Source organism: Vicugna pacos, chromosome 35 (assembly GCF_048564905.1).
Source record: "Vicugna pacos chromosome 35, VicPac4, whole genome shotgun sequence".
Taxonomy (NCBI): Eukaryota; Metazoa; Chordata; class Mammalia; order Artiodactyla; family Camelidae; genus Vicugna; species Vicugna pacos.
Genome location: NC_133021.1, coordinates 11,313,822 through 11,332,302, shown reverse-complemented (window position 1 = coordinate 11,332,302; position 18,481 = coordinate 11,313,822). Strand labels below are relative to the sequence as shown.

The 18,481-nt window shown below is 36.9% G+C and overlaps 2 protein-coding genes across 8 annotated transcripts in view; one reads left to right on the top strand and one right to left on the bottom strand.

Moving 5' to 3' along the window:
- The window catches only part of DCLRE1C (DNA cross-link repair 1C), a 63,380-nt gene that overhangs the window by 7,250 nt on the left and 37,649 nt on the right, over positions 1–18,481 (bottom strand). The gene's annotated exons all lie outside the window — the stretch shown is intronic.
- The window catches only part of SUV39H2 (SUV39H2 histone lysine methyltransferase), a 42,526-nt gene that overhangs the window by 1,849 nt on the left and 22,196 nt on the right, over positions 1–18,481 (top strand). For 2 of the 6 annotated variants that reach the window (XM_072955045.1, XM_072955044.1), the window contains exons 2-6: positions 1,070–1,215; positions 10,535–11,206; positions 12,926–13,072; positions 14,502–14,631; positions 15,413–15,536. In XM_072955045.1, coding sequence (XP_072811146.1) covers positions 1,070–1,215; positions 10,535–11,206; positions 12,926–13,072; positions 14,502–14,631; positions 15,413–15,519 — 1,202 coding nt within the window. In that variant the 3' untranslated portion in view covers positions 15,520–15,536. Of the gene's footprint in view, positions 1–1,069; positions 1,216–10,534; positions 11,207–12,925; positions 13,073–14,501; positions 14,632–15,412; positions 17,687–18,481 lie in introns of those variants that run through there. The other 4 variants (XM_072955046.1, XM_072955047.1, XM_072955049.1 and 1 more) reach the window with 2 other exon arrangements.

The window sequence follows — 18,481 nt, the reverse complement described above, 5'->3', positions numbered from 1 at the left end:
GTACTCCAACCCTCACTTTTTTTCAGTGAATCTGAAGCCCAGAAAGATGGAAACCTCACTGAAATCATGTAGCTAGGTGGCTGGGGCAGAGGACTCTTGATCTTTTCTGGTGCTTATCATAGCACTAGCCGTAAAGCCAAGTTTATTGTAGATTTCTAAACATCAGTTTGTGTTAACATTGTAAATGCAGTATGGTGGCACACTGTGTACAGATATTTGAGTGTAAAATCTTGCAGCACAGTTACGGAGGTTGTGAGGTTGATGATGAGTGTGTCTGATTTTCCTCCAGCATGGTTTATGGATTATGCAAATTGAACACTCTGTATATTGTCATTCTTGGCTTTAAAAAAAAACAGGAAATGACTATTACAAAAATCAATGTACTGTCTATTTTATTATAACTTTTGGGTTTAATTACCTTAATAATAATACATTGCAGCATGGGCAAAGTTGGAGTTAAAATTTCATGCAGGTTTCTGAAGTGGGAAGAGTAGGCCATATGCTATATGAGTGTGTAACTAGAGGATTACATCTCAGTTAGATTTCAGTTCTTACTGTTCAATTAGGATCAAAGGGGAAAGTTACTTTTTAACCAAACCACAAGATTATTTTAAAATATATATAAGATGTATTTCTTACAGTAATGAATATTTCCTTAAGAAATGTTTTATTAAAACAACAATTCTATGTAGAATACAATGGAAAAGTCAGAAATACTATTTTGACCTTTGCATCTATATGTAATCTTATGAAAGCTTATAGACAGGATACATTTTGTTCAGATGGCCTAGTAAAAATTGACATCAGTTAAACAGTAGGGTAGAGGCCCATGAGAAAATCCAAGAAGATCAATGTACCAAAATAGTTTTTTAATGGTTAACTTTTTCTTAAAGACATGTAAATGGTTTCTTATCATGTGAATTTTTAGTCTTACAAAATTGCCAGTTGAAGGATGGGGATATAGAAGTCTTAAGTTTTTCCCCCTTTTTGTTAATTTTTTTGTTTGTTTTTGTTTTGTTTTAACTGAGTAGGTATTTCATTAGTAAAGAATTCTATTTTCTTATTGTAGCTTGGTGTGTGCCTTGCCTAGTTTCACTTGATACTCTTCAGGAATTATCTAGAAAAGAAAAGCTCACATGTAAATCGATTGGAATCACCAAAAGGAATCTAAACAATTATGAGGTGGAATACTTGTGTGACTACAAGGTAGTAAAGGTAAGGCAAATACCTAGACCCTTAAAAGAGACCTAATCAGACTTCAATTCAGAATTTCATATTTCGGTAACATAAAAAGCACCTTAAAAGTAAGCAGAGCTCTTCTTAATGGTTAAAATTCTTAGCCATGATAAACTTACATGTCCTATCATCTGTTTTGCCAAATAACATTGAGAGGAGTTCAAAGCATAAAATATTCTTGCATTAAAGAATTTCAAGGTGCTCATATCATTCTACATCCAACTCTTGATTATCTCCATGTGGATTACCAGAGCAAATGTTTTAAATCAGATTGGCTTCTCCTGTCATTTATTTTGTTCCTGAATCATATTTCCCCACTATCACCTGAAGTGAACCTAGAAATTCAAGCCAACTTTAATGTTACTGAATCTCAAGAAGCATCACCGTTCGTATTTTCTGCCATCCTGTCAAGCTCCAGGCAGTAGTGAGGTTCCATTGTATGATAGGAAGGCCTGGGGTTGGTGATTTCTAGCCTTTGTTTAGTACCTTGTGACTTCAGCAAAGTCATTTAACTTCCCTGGGCCTCAGTTTATATCTGTTCCTCTTACAAATGACAGGGTTGTTCTTCTAAGAAGCTTTTTTCAATCTAAACCTTGAACTATATTTTTGAGTAATTCATCTCCCTGTAGCCTGCTTCTTCTACAAGAACTCTGTTCTGGTCATTAACCTGTCAGTTCTTCCAGATAAATGCATCAGGAATCCTGTGTAATTCTTTGTTTCCTTTCTCCTTCATCTTCCATGTTGATTCAGTCATTAAATCCAGTTCTTCCTATGAAATATCTGTCTACTTTTGGTATCATTGCCTTCCACGCTTGGTGGGATTTTACAGTGAAGCATTTGACTACACTCTCAGCAACTTTCAAGCCCCAAACAGCCCAGTCACATGCCATTTCAGGTTATAAGCTCTGGCCTGACCAATCCAGCTGCAGGTATCATAGAATCATGCTTATTGGCTCCATTCCATATTATTTCTGTTCTCACACTGTTCAGTTCTACTTGACCAGCTTTTTATCTTTTGCATTTTCCTTTCCATTCTTGTCAACAGTTTTCTCAACTTTTATTACTTTTCTGGACTTCTTACCCTGTCCATCACCCTCTTGTGTTCAGCTGCAGGCCTCTACCTTGGTGAACAATAGAATCCTTCAAGTGTGAACGCTCAGCTTACCTCCACACCAGTTATCTGTGTCTTCGTTCATTCTTACTTTCAGATGTGTCACCAGTTTCCTTTTTCCTTCCTACTAATCCCCTTTAGCATGTTGCTTAATCTGGGATGTCTTTTTTTTGTGTCAAGCACTCTTTTTTCACTGGTTTATCTCAGTTGATAAACCTGTACAGACCTTCCCTAACCTTGAGAAGTCTTTCTTTGATCTTGTCTCCCCACTCAAGTATTTCCTGACTTTTCCTTCTACTTCATTTCCCATTAACTTTTTAAAAACTGCATCTTCTCAGGTGCTCATTAGTCATAGGTGTATCTTCTTTGGAGAACTGTCTGTTCAGATCCTTTGCCTATTTTTTTAAAAAATTGGGTTGTCTGTTATTGAGTTGTATTAGTTCTTTATATATTCTAGTTAGTCCCTTCTCAGATACACAATTTGAAAAAAAACTTCCCCTGTGGATTGCCTTTTCACTTACTTCTTCACCCACTCTCTTCTGATTTATGCCTCTATCAGTGATGCTCTAATTGCCAAATTTGAGGACCTCAGAATCTCACTCTACTTGTTTGTGACAGCTAACCCTGTTGGCTGCCCTTTCTTCTTTGAAACTCTTGTCCTAGGTTGATTCTGGCTCCGCCGTTTACTAGTTGTGCGACCTTCAGAACATTACGTAGGTTCCCTTTCCTGTGGTTTCTCCACCTGTGAGATGAGGGGGGTTACTCAGCAGAGCCGGACTGGTGGTGGTTACACCATGAAAGTGCTTACTGTCATCGCTGTTGCTCACCTGTGTCTCCACTCCTTTTTGCCATCAACTTTTCTTACTGTTCGTTCCCAGTCTCCTTTACTGGCTGGCTTTTACCTGTCCTTCCTCTGAAATGTTGATACATAATGGCCAAGGCTCTGTCCTTGACCCCCTTCTCACCTTGGAGCTGCTCTGTAGATAACCTCTTTCCCAATAGTTTCTACTTGAATCTGTTTGGCTTTTGACCCTCAAATATTTGTGAGGCATTGACTTCTTTCTGAGCTTTATTTCATCCTGGATACCCTACAGGTACCCAAATTCACCATGTTCACAACTGGACCCATTTTCCTCGCTCAAATCTGCATCCTGATCTAGTGTTCTCTATGTAGGTGGACAGAATCGTAATACTCCCAGTTACTTAATCTCACGATTTCATACATGTTTGATCCTTCCTGCCCTCTAAATCTAATAGGTCATCTGATTATATGATCTGTCTATTTGTCTTCTCCTGTTTATTGCTGTTACACTTTCACAGAGTTAGTTACTAAGGAGTGATTACATTGAAGGAGCTGCCAGTTTCCTTTCTTGCACAGAATTCTGAGTGTTTCAGATCAGTTTTGGATAGCTTTTGCTCTTAAGTTTCTCCTTCATCCTTCTGTTTTTGGTTTCTTGCTTTGGAATAAGCAGCCTTACTTTGAACACGTATGTCCTCCACCCCCACTTAGCTTCCCCACTTCTCCTGCCTAACACAGATGATTGAATCTGTAAGCCAGTATTACTTCAGCATACCTCCCTCTCCTCTCACTGTCTCTCTCTCATATTCAGGGCAGGTTGAAGATCTTATGACCCTGCCCTTTTCTTATGTGTTTTCCTCCATTCAGCTCATAAGACACTGTCTCATTACCATAGTCTTCAAAGCTATCACGTTCCTAAAACATAGCTTTGATTGCATTAGAGCCTTGCTTTAGACTTTTCAGTGGCTCCCTGGTGTTTACCAGTCTAAGCTGAGACCCTTTGGACTGAGGTGCTTAATCATCTGGCCACCAGCCCCCTTTCCAGCTTCATCTCTTGTAACATGTCCACGTGACCAGTGGGTCAAAGAAGATGTGGAAAGCATGCTCTGGATTGAGCAGTGAATGGGCTGTTGATGCCCTTAGAGTGCTTCTGTGTTGTGGACAGAAGAAGCCAAAATAGGATGAATTAAAGAACAAGTCAGAGGTGAGAAAGTAGCATCAAGTCGTATAGACAACTCTTTCAAGAATCTTACCTTTGAAGAAAGGGCTATGTAGAGTGTAAGGGTGTTTGTAATTTTAAATTTTTTATTTAAAAAACCCCAAGTAGATAACATATGCACATGATTTTAAAAAGTGAATGTTATATAAAGGGTCTTATGCTGAAATCTCCCACCCTGTAACCATACCCTCCAGTCTCTCAACTTTTAGTAATTTATCACATCTTTTAGAGATTCCTTACTTATTCAGGCATTTATATCTCAAAGGAGGTTTAATTTAATTTTGCTTATTAATTTAAAAATTATTAATTTAAGAAAATCAGGGAGAATCAAATGCTAGCGAGAATCTGTAGAGAGTGAGAAACTGAAGAGACAGGATGGGGGTAAGTGATGGAGAAAGTGCACGTCTTCTGTTGTGTCTGCAGTTACCTTCTTCTCTAGCTCCATGTCTGTGGAGGGTGGAAATTCAGGGAATGTATGCCTGGTGCTTTTTGTTGTTCTGCATTAGGAACAAAGGTTGTGTGCTACTGAAAATAATGGGGGAGGTCATGGGATAGGGACGCTGAGGAAAGTGGAGGAGGTCTGAAGTAGCCAACCTGGGAATTGGAAAGAATGCTAGCTGGGGGACAGCAGGGCTGTTACCATTATGAGCTGTGAGCACATGTTGGGGTCCAGTGGAACTTAGTAGTCTCGGTGCTGTGTGATTTTTCTCTGCCATTTTCTTGCCATGTCACCCCTTCACACAGAAAACTTTCTGACAAAACTGTGAGTGTTCTTTATTACATGCTCAGCTCATCAGTGAAGAACCCCCCCCCCATGCACATTGGCTTCTCCCTTAGGAAGCAGATATTAAAGAAATATTACCCAAAGCTTTGACTTCTTTAAGTATCCAGGTAATTCTGTGTCTCCAGAACTACCAGTGTACTGCATGGCACATATGAACAAAATAGCCACACCTAACAGCAGAGGGACATTCCTAAAAGGCAGGCTGCACTTACAGCGGTTTGTTAAGAACTGGGATAACAGAAATCATTAGATTAAAACCCAAATTTTAGAGATCAGGAATGCAGAGATCCAAGAAGGACTTTTCCAGGGTCTTGTTCTTCTTTTGTGTTGGTGTTGGGCCTCAAACTCAGGCCTCACGATTCCTTCTCTCTGTCATTACTGGTATGAAAAATCCACTGACTCCATTGACCATAGAAGTTCTCAAACTGCGCTCCCGTGGAACACTGGGATTTTCATAATCAGATTCAGGCTATATTACACTGAGATTGAGTATGAAGATTATTTCAAAACTTGCAGGGGAAAATTAGCAGGAAGATAGACCTTTTTGTTGTAGTTCTCTTTTGTCTTTTTTTTTTTTTTTAAAGTGTTTGTACATGCTGCTACTTGCTGGCTACAGACAGCAGATGGCAGAACAAATATTGAAAAACCATGAACAGCTATGTCCAGGTTAGGTTGAACAGCTTGTATTTCTTTTAAGGATTCATACATTACTGTTGTGGTTTTTATATTTTGCATCCATGTTGGCAGTCATACTTTTTGTTATACATTCAGAAACACTTAGTCAAAAGCCCAAGATATATAGTAGGGAATTGTGCTTGGCTCTGGGGCTACGGAAAATAAGATTCCTTCCCTCCCTGCAAACGGCTTATAGTTTAGACTAGAAGTGGGAATACGGGATGGCAGTGATCAGTCCTCCTTGGACAAGAGAGGCAGGAAAGACTTCACAGAAGAGATGACATTTGAGCTGAGTTTTATAGATGAGTAGGTTTTTCTAAACATAAAAGATGAGACTGAAATCAGTGTTCAGTAGACAAATGGAAGAGGCCATTCTAATTAGAAATGCCTGTGAACAAAGCAACAGGAAGATATGAAAAGGCCTGGCGTGTTCAAGTACTAGTAGTAGTTCAGTGTGGCTAGAGGGTGGTGTGTGAATGGGGCTGTGTTGGAACATTGAGCCAGGAGGCATCAGGGACCCAGTCAAGAGTCGTCTTTGTTGTAATGGGACGTTTGAGTTTAATTCTTTAGGCAGTGGGGGAGCTGTTACAATTTTTTAAGTAAGAAAATAACAATGACTGGTACTGTGGGGTTTTTTGTTTTTATAAGAAAACCACACTTTATTAGAGAAAGGCAGGTTGGATTGTTGTCAGTCCCTCTGGAGTCAGGGAAGCCAGTAGATCATCAATGTAATAATCCAGGCAAGATTGAAGGTTTGTGGTAACTAGAATTATGGTAATAGAGGTGGACAAGAAGTATCTAAAGAGACTTGATGGGTTGGGTGGAGAAGAAACGATTGAGATTGACCTCCTGCTTTGCGACTTGTGTGAGTGAGTAGACAGGAGTAAGCTTCCCACTGTTGGGGAATACAGAGAGAATCTGTTAGGAACGACAGCGGTGAGGTCCGTGTTTACAGATTAAGAACCTGTTGGACCCTCAGCAGACTAGTGACTCTGTGGGGTTGCAGCTAAAATTTTGGAAGTATCAGCACGTAGTTAAAAACCATTGGAGCGATGAGGTTGCCCAGAGAGAACATTTAGAGCAAGACTTCTTAACCTGGAATCCAAATATGCTGAAATTACTCACTGTATTATGTATGTGACTTTTGTTAGGAAAGGGGACAGCTTCAGATTCTCAAGAAATCCATGCTTGTTAGTGCTAAAGACAGAGCCCTAAGTGTCTGCATTGTTTAAGTGATGGGTGAGGGTCTCAGCAAAGAAGGCAGAGAAGAAACAAAAGTGAGGAGAATCATGATATCAAAGCCTAAGCAATGGTCAGATGAGGACAGAGTGGGCTTGGCAATTAGAAGATTGGTAAAATGTTCCCAGTAGACAAGATGGAATTAAATGTATTTGCATTGAATGAAGCTCCCCACAGAAGCACCGTGGTTTCTAAGAATTGTAAAAACAATTGGCCTACAACGAAGCTCAAATGTCTCAGTCAGGTGTGCAAGGCTGTCCAAAATTTGCTCTTGCCTTGCCGTAAGTTTTATCTCTCACTTCAATATTCTGAACTTTAAAGCCAGCTAAATCCGTCTCTTCACTGTTTCTGGATACTTCACGCAAATCTTAGCTCCAGGTGTCTGCTTGTTTTTCATCCTGCCTGCCCTATTCCTACCCAACAAATCACATCCTGTCAGTCTTTCACGGTGTAGTTTATTTTACTCTCTCTGTGCCCTTTTTCTGATCGACCTGTATTGGTTTCCTTCTTTATAGCCTCGTGGTGTCCGTTGTCTTGTTTGTTTGGCGTTTCAGATGGCACCGCCTTGTGTTGCTGCTTATTTTACAGTGTTGCTTTCCTTTCCCAAGGAGATTTCACTCCTGAAGGCTAACATGACCTTACATTTCATCACACCCCCTGGTGACTGAAATTCCACGTGCTCATTATGGATACTAAAATATTTAAATGAATTTAACCTTAGCCAAACATAGTGGGGGAAAATGTCATTAAGAAAAAATTCATATGATGCATTCCAAATTACACAAGAGTGATTAATGGATCATTTTTATGACTGAACTCCATTTCTATAGGTAATCAAGAGTTGATTGCATATCTGAATAAAATACTGATATAATATGCGACTTAAATTTTGGGCTTTTATTTAGAATTTTAGGGTACTGAAGTAATTGTGTAAGTCAAACTGATTTTTCTGTATAAAATTATCTAATTTTTCAAAATGGAAATCTCTTTTTTGGATTTTGAAGGTAAAACAGTGCTTATAAGAGACAGGAGTCTACAGAGTAGAAATAAAACGTTAGTAATATTTACATAGCACTAAATTTAAGAAGGATCGTTACCATCCATAGATTAAATAGGCACAATGTAATTAACATACAAAACTGATTAAGTAACTAAAAATGCAAATGGCTTATCATTAAACAATAGGTTATTTTGGAAGCAAACTTCAGTGGCATAGTAGTTTTAGTTTTGCTGAATGATAATTTAGCTTAATCATCTGACTTGAACCCACTCTGTTTCTTTCACTGTTCACTGGTATAACACACGGCTATGGTAGGAAAAACTGTAGCAGAAAAAAAAGAGGACCAGGGTTGCATTACTTTGTTTTGAAATCAGAAATTTTTCAAACTTTAATAATTAAGGGGAATAGGTAATATTAGATCCTGTCACCTGAATCTCATTTGTACTGAGCAGGTATCTGCTAACGGTAATCCCTCCTGACAGGAGAGGGAGAGCCATGTTACATTTTAGTGAAGCACAGTGACTAACGCTTCAGTATGTATCAAGGCTCTTTTCTTTTTTCTGGAATCATTGTATATATTTCCATGGAAATAAAGTTTTTGGCATATGCTAACATCATAATTTAACCACATTTTTGTTTAACAGAAAACATATTTGACCATTTTCACAAAGAAGCAAAGTTCTTTTAATTAACAAGCATTACTGCTTCCTGAGTAGAATATAATAAAACACTGAGATGACAATGGCGAAAAGAAAAGCTCACTCACGGGCCAGGTGACCGGCTCCTACAAAGCTGCCACAGTCCTCATCATCCAGTTTGTGCCTCAGCCATGCGTCTAGTGCCACCTTTCCTAGACCTTCAAGGTCATTTGGCATGAATAAATTATTTTTAGTAATACATCCTTACTTTATACTAAAACCTTTATGAAAAATTTCAGGGGAAAGTAAATGTATCCCAGTTAAGTTATTAATCAATATCTATGAATTAAAATGATAACTGAAACCTGTAGAGAGCAGTTTAATCACTTTCATATTTCGGAGGGCATTTCACCCTAGCGCTTGTGGATATATGTTTGTTATTCCAGAGAACAAAGGCAAAATTGAGAGACTTTACTGGAGAGTTTTTTTTTTTTTATATACACACTAAGCTGCCTTTTTTTTTTAAGAGAAACTTAACATTGCCTAGCTTTAAGGAAAGAAAACAGCCATTTACTGGGGTGAGAAGGCAGGATTTCAGGTACCATGGTAGCCAACAGCAGTCTGAGGACTAAATCAAAATATTTGATCTTTGGTGCCTTGAGGGCCTGCCACATAATCCAGCCACGGGTGAGTCCAAGATAAGAGCTTTCTGGAACTGTGCTGTCCAGTAGAAGTATAATAAAAGCTACGTATGTATAAAGTCGGTCTTTCGTATCCATAGATCCTGCACCCCAGGATTCAACTAACCCTAGATAGCAAATGTTTGAAAAAAGAAAAAATAATTCCAGAAAGTTACAAAGCAAAATTTGAATTTGCCATGCACTGGCAATTAATTATATAGCATTCACATTATATTAGGTATTGTAAGTAATCCAGAGGTGATTTAAACTATGTGAATAGGTTATATGCAAATACTGTGCCATTTTATATATGGGACTTGAGCATTTGTGGATTTTAGTATCTGAGAGGGGTCCTGGAACCAATCATCTGGTAGATACCAAAGGATGACTATAATTTTAAATTTTTTCATAACCATGTTAAACAAAATGAAAAGAAACAGGTGAAATTGCTTTCAATAATACATTTAATCTAACCCAATAAATCCAAAATACTTCAACACGTAATATTTTTAAAAAATTAAGAAGTATTTTACATTATGTTTTTGTGCTGATTCTTTGAAATTCAGTGTGTGTTACACTTAGAGTACATCTCAGTTCACACTAGCCACATTTCAGGTGCTCAGTAGCTACATGCAGCGAGGAGTGACTGTGTTGGACAGCATAATTTTAGAAAATCTAGGGGATGTGTGCCCAGGTCAATGAGAAAAGGAACTTCCTTTCTATCCAATGTAAAATATTAAATTATGGACCTTAGAGGATGCCTACGTCCATGCTGGCCAAGTAAGCATTGACCTACATCATACATTGTTAGTTTTGGGACTGCTTATTTCCATGATCAAGATAAATACTCTTTTGTTTAACTTGGTCACCGTTTGGTAAAATATTCATGAATTTCAGTACTTTTATCTTTCTCTGGGGTGACTCTCTTGCCTATGGTCAAATAGTAGCCACATCTAAATTCTATACCTATTTTAAGTAATATAAAGAAAAATAGTTTTATTTTTGATTTGTACTTCATCTGCTAATAACCTGTGACTGTGTATTCTGAACTTTAATAAGAAAAATGATAATACTGTACTCTTTAAGATACTAAATTACTTTTGGTATTTGAGTCTGTCATAATCTGATTTGCATTTTCTTTTTATATTTTAAGGATATGGAATATTATCTTGTAAAATGGAAAGGATGGCCAGATTCTACAAATACTTGGGAACCTTTGCAAAATCTCAAGTGCCCATTACTACTTCAGCAATTCTTTAATGACAAGCGTAATTATTTATCTCAGGTACAGAAAGGCAAAGCAGTAACTCTAAAAGAAAATCACAGTTCTTTGCAACCTGCCATTGCTGAGTATATTGTAAGGAAAGCTAAACAAAGGATAGCTCTGCAGAGATGGCAGGACGAACTCAACAGAAGAAAGAATCACAAAGGAATGATTTTTGTTGAAAATACTGTGGACTTAGAGGGCCCACCTTTAGACTTCTACTACATTAATGAATACAGACCAGCTCCTGGAATCAGCTTAGTAAACGAAGCTACCTTTGGTTGTTCATGCACAGATTGCTTCTTTGAGAAGTGTTGTCCCGCTGAAGCTGGAGTTCTTTTGGCTTATAATAAAAACCAACAAATTAAAATCCCACCTGGTACCCCTATTTATGAATGCAACTCAAGGTGTCAGTGTGGACCCGATTGTCCCAATAGGATTGTACAAAAAGGCACACAGTATTCACTTTGCATCTTTCGAACCAGCAATGGCTGTGGCTGGGGTGTAAAAACCCTTGTGAAGATTAAAAGAATGACTTTTGTCATGGAATATGTTGGAGAGGTACGTTCATTTTTATTTCCTAGCAAGTAATGTTCATGAATGTTATGCTTTTGAAAAGTTGTCTTTTTACCTCAGTAATATAACAATTTGGTATATTTTGTTATTATCATTTGCAAGTATGTGCAAATTTCAGGTTTGAGAGAAGGGTTCACTGGCGTCTTTAGAAATATAAACTTGAATATGAACAAAAAATTATAATGACAAATGAAGTAGTCATCTTTCAACAAGCACCCATTCATAGTCATTGAAATTGGCATTTGTAAATTTTAAAATATGACAACTGTTTTTACACAGAAGTCCTAAGAAAATCAGATCTAAATATATCCTTACTTGGAATCTTTTAAATTGTAATTTACTTCATCCGTTTGACCAAGTATGATTGATTAAGTGTAGTTGGCAAAACTCTATTTTATATCAACATGAAAGATACTGTAGAGTAGATGAATGCTTTATCAGCAAGTATTGCAAAATATACATAAAACATTTATTGCATCCACTGGTAAGAAAATCCAAACTCTTTGTGTCTGTAACTCAGCTACAAAGACCATTCTCTAAATTACCAAATAATAAGCAAATAAATTTTTATACATATATGTATATATACAGAAAATAGTATTTACCTTGTGCCGCATACTATTCTAAGCACTTTATGTTTTAACTCATTAATTCTCTCAACAACTCTATGAGGTAGTGATACTTTCTTCATTATTAGACATGGGGAAACTGAGGCCCAGAGAAATGAAGCAACTTGTGTTAGGTCAGTTAGTAAAGAAGAGCCAGGATTCAAAACCAGGGCTCCAAATCAGTGCACTTCACCATGCTACACCGGTGTACACCACTTGCTCTAACTGCTGGGTTGAGCTGTGGCTAGAAAAATACGGATGTGACTGCATATCTGGGGTTGTCAAATCAGACATTTTAAAAGTTGTTTGGAATTGGATCACCTTTAATTATTGGTATTCATCCAAAATTCTGGGATTAAGTTGGATCCTCATTTTGGTCCTTACATTTTAGACAATGGCAGATTATTACAAAACACTATTCAAGACACTAACTCTTTATAATCAAATTGTTCTCTTTTTCGGCTTAATGATTTAGGCAGCTGAATTTGGTTGACACCATGAATCACTTGAGGTATTTCGGGTTTCATAAACTAAGCATGTGGTAAAGCTGTGTTCTTCAGAGCAGAACTGTACAGATGATGGTTATGAGCTACAGAATTTCATGAAAACCACCTATTCTACAAAATTAAACTTTCCATACAGTTGACTGCAAATTTAATATACCTTCTCTCATGTATTTGTAACAGATTTCCATTTGTAACTGCACACAGATTCGTTATAGGATAAATATGCCTTTAGAGCATTTAGAACATACATACTTGTAAATTTAGCCCTTTACATTCCGTCACATCCTACAGAGAGCCGTAGTTGTAGCTTTCTGAACATGCCAGTAAACTAGAATGAAACTAGTGTCCCATTTTAGCTTGTTCATCGCTGGGTTGTCCCAGGTCTCATTCAGACAGTCCCACTTCTTTGGCACCATCACTTTTTTCCCCACCTCTTTGACCTGACTCTTCTAGAGTAGTTTGTGTGAATGTTTTGATGACACCTTTCTTTTTATCCACTTGAAGGCATTAATATGTTAATTAGTAGATTAATGGATGAGTGTTTCTTCAGTTCAGCAGTAGCTATATAATACAGTATAGTTTCTTTTTAGGTAATCACAAGTGAAGAAGCTGAAAGACGGGGGCAGTTATATGACAACAAAGGAATCACGTACCTCTTTGATCTGGACTATGAATCTGATGAATTCACAGTGGACGCAGCTCGATATGGAAATGTGTCTCATTTTGTGAATCACAGTGTAAGATATTTTTAAAGTATAGACAGGACTAATTAACTTAGTGTTTTAAAAGATCTTCCATAGTTGAGGAATAATTATCTTTAAGCTATATACTCTTTCAGCTTGCAAAGTATTTTAGTATGAAGGACTCTTCTGTTAACTCCTGGTATTATTGCTCTATTAGGAAAATTCATGCCTACCATATACCATGCATTTTGCAAGAATCTTTACATGTTATTTCATTTAAGCTTTCCAACAACTTTATAAGATAGGTATTATCCTCCTATAGAAATTAATGGGCAGAGGAGTTGAGGTAAGTTCAAGAATTATGGGTTTCTTACAGAAGTTAACACAGCTAAATTTTAGGATATACGACTGAAGTTAGATAGCTGTATTCTCTTAAAATGTAAACATGTTAACATTTTTATAGAATTTAAGAGTTTGTAGAGTATTGAAGTATCTGGGGCTGTTTTTCTAAATTATAAATAGTATCCTTAATTCCTGTTTGAAAAAACTTAGAATGCAGTTGGAATCGTAAATCCATAATCTTATGCTTTATAAAAACCATTTCCAAAAATAAGGAGGCTAAGCGTTACCGGGCACCTACAGAATGCCAGGTGGATAACGTAATGTTATTAGGCTTGTGAGACTGACATTATCTCCATTTTATAGATTACAACGAAAATGTGTCTCAGAGAGTAAGTTATGTAGCGGACCATATAAGGAAGTAGATTGTTAGTCTTTTGATGGATTTTATACCAAGAAACTAGTTTATGATTAGTAGTGAAATGTCAGAGATCTTCTGACTCCTTTGTTTTCTGATTTACTTAAACATTTACTTTAATTTTTTCTTAGTGATAAATTTGAGATACTCTCAAAATAGATACAGTCTAATCAGGCACCATTAAACACTTATTTTGACTTCTTAGTACGATTCACTGGATTTTTCTTGCGTGTTCCAGAATTTAGTGTAGCGTTCTTAAAATACCAAGTAATTTCAAATAAAAGTTTAGGAAGTGGAACCCCGTGCAATATGAAATTTGAGTTCTACAGTGCTGATTTGATTTTTTTAAAAGTTACTCTAGTTCTTTAAATACACCTTACTAAAACAAAATATAGGTGAGATGATACTGTCTAAGATTTTCATTTAAAATTCTCCAAAAACAGTTAAGACTACATGAAACAAGATTGACAAACACGTTAATAATTGTTGAATCTGCATCGTAGCTATACGTGGACTTATTTTCTCTAGCTTTCTGTATGTCTGAAATTTTCTGTAAGGGAAAACAGTATTTTTAACTCTGCATGCCTCAAATTCCTCAAACGACAAGCAACTTACTTGCTAGCAGATCTTAAACTAACACTCTGGGAAATTAGAGATTGTGTATGGTATGTAGAAGAGCTCGTTCATGGCATTTTTACTTAAGTGAGTTCTAATGTTCCTTTCTAGTGTGACCCAAATCTTCAGGTGTTCAATGTTTTCATTGATAACCTCGATACCCGTCTTCCCCGAATAGCATTATTTTCCACGAGAACCATACGTGCTGGAGAAGAGCTCACTTTTGATTATCAAATGAAAGGTATGGTTTTTAAGTACAGTCTCATAGGTGTTAAGTTGTTACAGAGTGAAGTATCTAATCAGAATAGGAAAACCCTTAGAGCTCCTAATACTAAGGATGAAAAAGAAAATGAGACTATCTGAATGTATGTTTTTTACTCAAGGGCATGAAGCTAATCTGATAGAGCTAATGCTAGAATCCACGTCTACCTGACCTGGTGCCAAGTCACGCTCTGGCTTCTATTCCACATTGCTGCCTGCTTTTTTCAGAACTTCCATATGGAAGCTTATTTATTAGAACATCTTTTCTCAATGTTACTTGTATTTAAAAATTTTTAAGCCTACATTTCTGAATATTTACTAAGAGATATATATTCAAAAGATTAAAAATATGACTTAAATCATATGTGAATGTATTACATTCCTACTTGAATTTGACTTTTAAAAAGAACATTTAATTCTACTTGCTTTACTGTGACAGTGTAAGTGTTTTGTTTTCCTAAGTATGATGCCCTTTACATATTGTTATTACTTGAACTTGCTTTATGGCTCTTAAAGTAATGTATGACATGAATGCTTGTACATTGGATTTTAAGAATAAGTTTGATCATTTCAGAGATCCATTCTTACAAATTGGGGCTAATGACAAACATTTTACCTCTTATTAGCCCACACCATCCTTTCAAGGCAATTCTAATAACTTGGCTGTGAATATTCAAATTTATTTACAGAAGATAGAAAACTTGAACTCATTCTGAATTGTCTTAATTCCTTCTCCTATATTTATTTTTCTATGCTTTCAGGTTCTGGAGATATATCTTCAGATTCTATTGACCACAGCCCAGCCAAAAAGAGGGTCAGAACTGTGTGTAGATGTGGAGCTGTGACTTGCAGAGGTTACCTCAACTGAATTTTCAGGAAATAGAGGTGATGGTGATTGTAGTTTTTTTTTCTTCTAATGTTAACATTTTAAAAAAAACAAATATTTGGGACTCTCTTCACATTACCAAGATTATACACTGTGTTAATTTACAATTCATGTTTCAAGCTATTGGCCAAATGCATTACTGACACTTCTGAAGAGAGGAACACAGGGTCACACAGACTAACTCGAAATACCCAGTGGCCAAATTTATTTTGAATTATAATTGTCACAGGTTCAAAGATACAATTGTAACATTCTTTTTTAAAAAAGTCAGTGTTTTACAGTCTAGTTATGTGATCTGTCTGTTCTGTATGTTAAAAATGTAAAACCAGAGGGCAAAGGGAAAATGTCTATTTTCAGTAAACTCGTTTTGTCTTGTCCTTATTAGTAGAAATGTAATGGGCCTTTGTGACTTTAAATACCTGCATTACCCTTAGGTTGTTAAAAAGATGAACTTAAGCAATAAAATAGAAACTATTTAAACAAAGCTGTTAGGAGCTTTAACTATTTTAAGTCAACATTAGCTTTTTAAATTGGTTTCCTAAATTGTGAGAATTTGTTCTCTCAATATAAAGCAAATATTCAAGGGTAATATTTAGCTCAAGTTTAAACTGTAAATTAATCCACTGTACGAGTTATATTGATGCATTGTTTTCAGTGTCTGCAGAAGAGGACTACACACAATTGATAATCTCAGGGTTTTTTCCCCACAAATGCACAAAATCTAGACTGCACTTATTTTTCTTATAGTTCAACAGTTTCTCTTTAAATTTAGTTTGGTATTTGATTTTCTGTTTATCGTGGCTTAGCTTTATTTCTGAATATTTTACTGTCATTTGTAGTAAAGCTACATACAAAAAGGCAGAAAAGTACTGATGTATTCCTGACTACCTGTTATTGAGATCAGCCAAAGGTTTCTATACCATTCCTTTCAATGATTTGTCTTTGTCAGGGTTCATGTGTTTGAATATTAAAGTAGATTTTTACACTTAGCATAATGTAGATGGATACTTTGTAAAATTTTTGACATTATTGGTCACCAGGTACTTAAGTGTATTGTGCCAAGCCCTGCCTGGAAGTGCAGAGGAATTTTAGAATTAATAGCTGCTGTTCTTTGAGCAAGGCATAGGCCTGTTATATGTACTCATGTGCTTCTCGTAAGTCGATGAGACTGGGGTCTTCCCTAAAACACTGAAGAAATAGGCTTAGACTGGCTAGATGACATTAACATGCCGAAGATCATAAACTGTACCTATTTTTAACATACTTAACCAACTTCAGGCAGACTTTTTTTTAAAAAAATTAATTTCTACTCTTAGTTCAAACAAACTTCTAAGCCTTGGATTCCTCTTTAAGGCAAACATGTCTAGCCACTGGGTTTCTTTTGTGATGTATCTTGGCATTTGAATTTTTTCTCACTTCTCCTTTTACACTTCGCAGTTCTTGAAGTTAAAATGAAGTAGCCGTTGTAATTAATCCTGCCCACTTTTATGCTCTTGAGCGGCTTGAGTGCACAGCGGTTAAGAGCATTGACTCAGGCCTGAAGTGCCTGTTCGAGTCCTGGCTTCACCCCTCTCTAGCTTCGTGTGCTGACCTCTCTGTGCCTTAGCCGCCGTGTCTGTGAATGGGGATGATAAACGTACCTACCTCAAAGGGTGGTTGTGAGGAGTAAGGGAGTTAATGTACAGTGTGGAGAAGTAGGCTTTGTCACAGTAAGCACCATGTGTAAGTATTACTGTAATTATTCTGTACTATAAACCTGTACTTTAAAAGCTTTGGTGATCACTACAAGTTTTTTGATCAAAGTCTGTTCTAGTGCTCTTAGCCCTGAAATTCACTCAGCCAGCATTTATTATACCACACTCAAATATAAAGCATAAAAAAAGTGGCCTTATGGAATATTAAACTGATTGATTATAAAATGCTAAAAATGGATTTAGAAGAATGTTTACAGGCATGTTTTGAACACCCACCTTGGATCATAAGCTGCACTATTAACAATATAAGCTGTATTAACATGAAGTCTTAAATGTCAGTGAATATGTATAAATGTATGTATGTATGTGGTAGTTACATTGGATTATGTAATTACGATAATGAAGTGTAACTAATTTTTGGAGCCAGAAATAATAAAGTGCCTGGGTTCCTGTAATAGGCCTGTTGTAGTTAGGAGTAGTCAACATTTTGCACTCCCCTCTGGTTCTCTCTAGCGACCTTAAATTCACCTTGAACTTAGGTAACAGTACTCATAGGGGAGCAGGGCAAAAGGGAGTGAATGTAACTATCTATAATCCTGCCCCAGTCACACTGAGCCTGCAGAGTGGATTTCATCAGAAGCTCAGAGTAGCAGCTGAGCTAGAAAAAAAGAGGTCAGTGTTCCCTTTAAACTCCTTACCCTCAGCCACCTTTCCACGCTCAGACCAGTCTCTGGTAGCTGTTGGTATACAATTAGTAAAACTTACTGTTGAATAATTTAGGGCAGAGACCCTAACTACAAATGTACTCTTTAAAGAACAGTCAGAAGTAAGTTGAACCAGGCCCCTTACTCGCAGCCCTATCCCTTAATAACCACGTCAGTTACTTCCCCACATCCCTCCTCGGCTGTCAGTTTCTTAGCTGAAATTTGAAGGGGAGGTGTCCCTGTCCAGCTTTTCCCCCATGTAAGTGGCAAGGGCTAATCTGTCCTTCCAACATCTGGGAGAGGATAACTCCCTTCGGGACAAGTGAGAGGGCTGGCTTGCTGGGTCCTCTTGGCATTGGTTTCTCCAAACACCCCCTTTATTTTCCTCTCCCACTTACTGCGTCTTATAACCTTAATTAGTTTTGTGGCTGCAGTACTTACTTTTGTTCTAATTAAAATGCAGCATGGTGATAATGTGTTTCATTATTATTTTAATTGATCTGCAAATTGTGTTTTAGACACACCATTTAAACTTGCTCTAAGTGA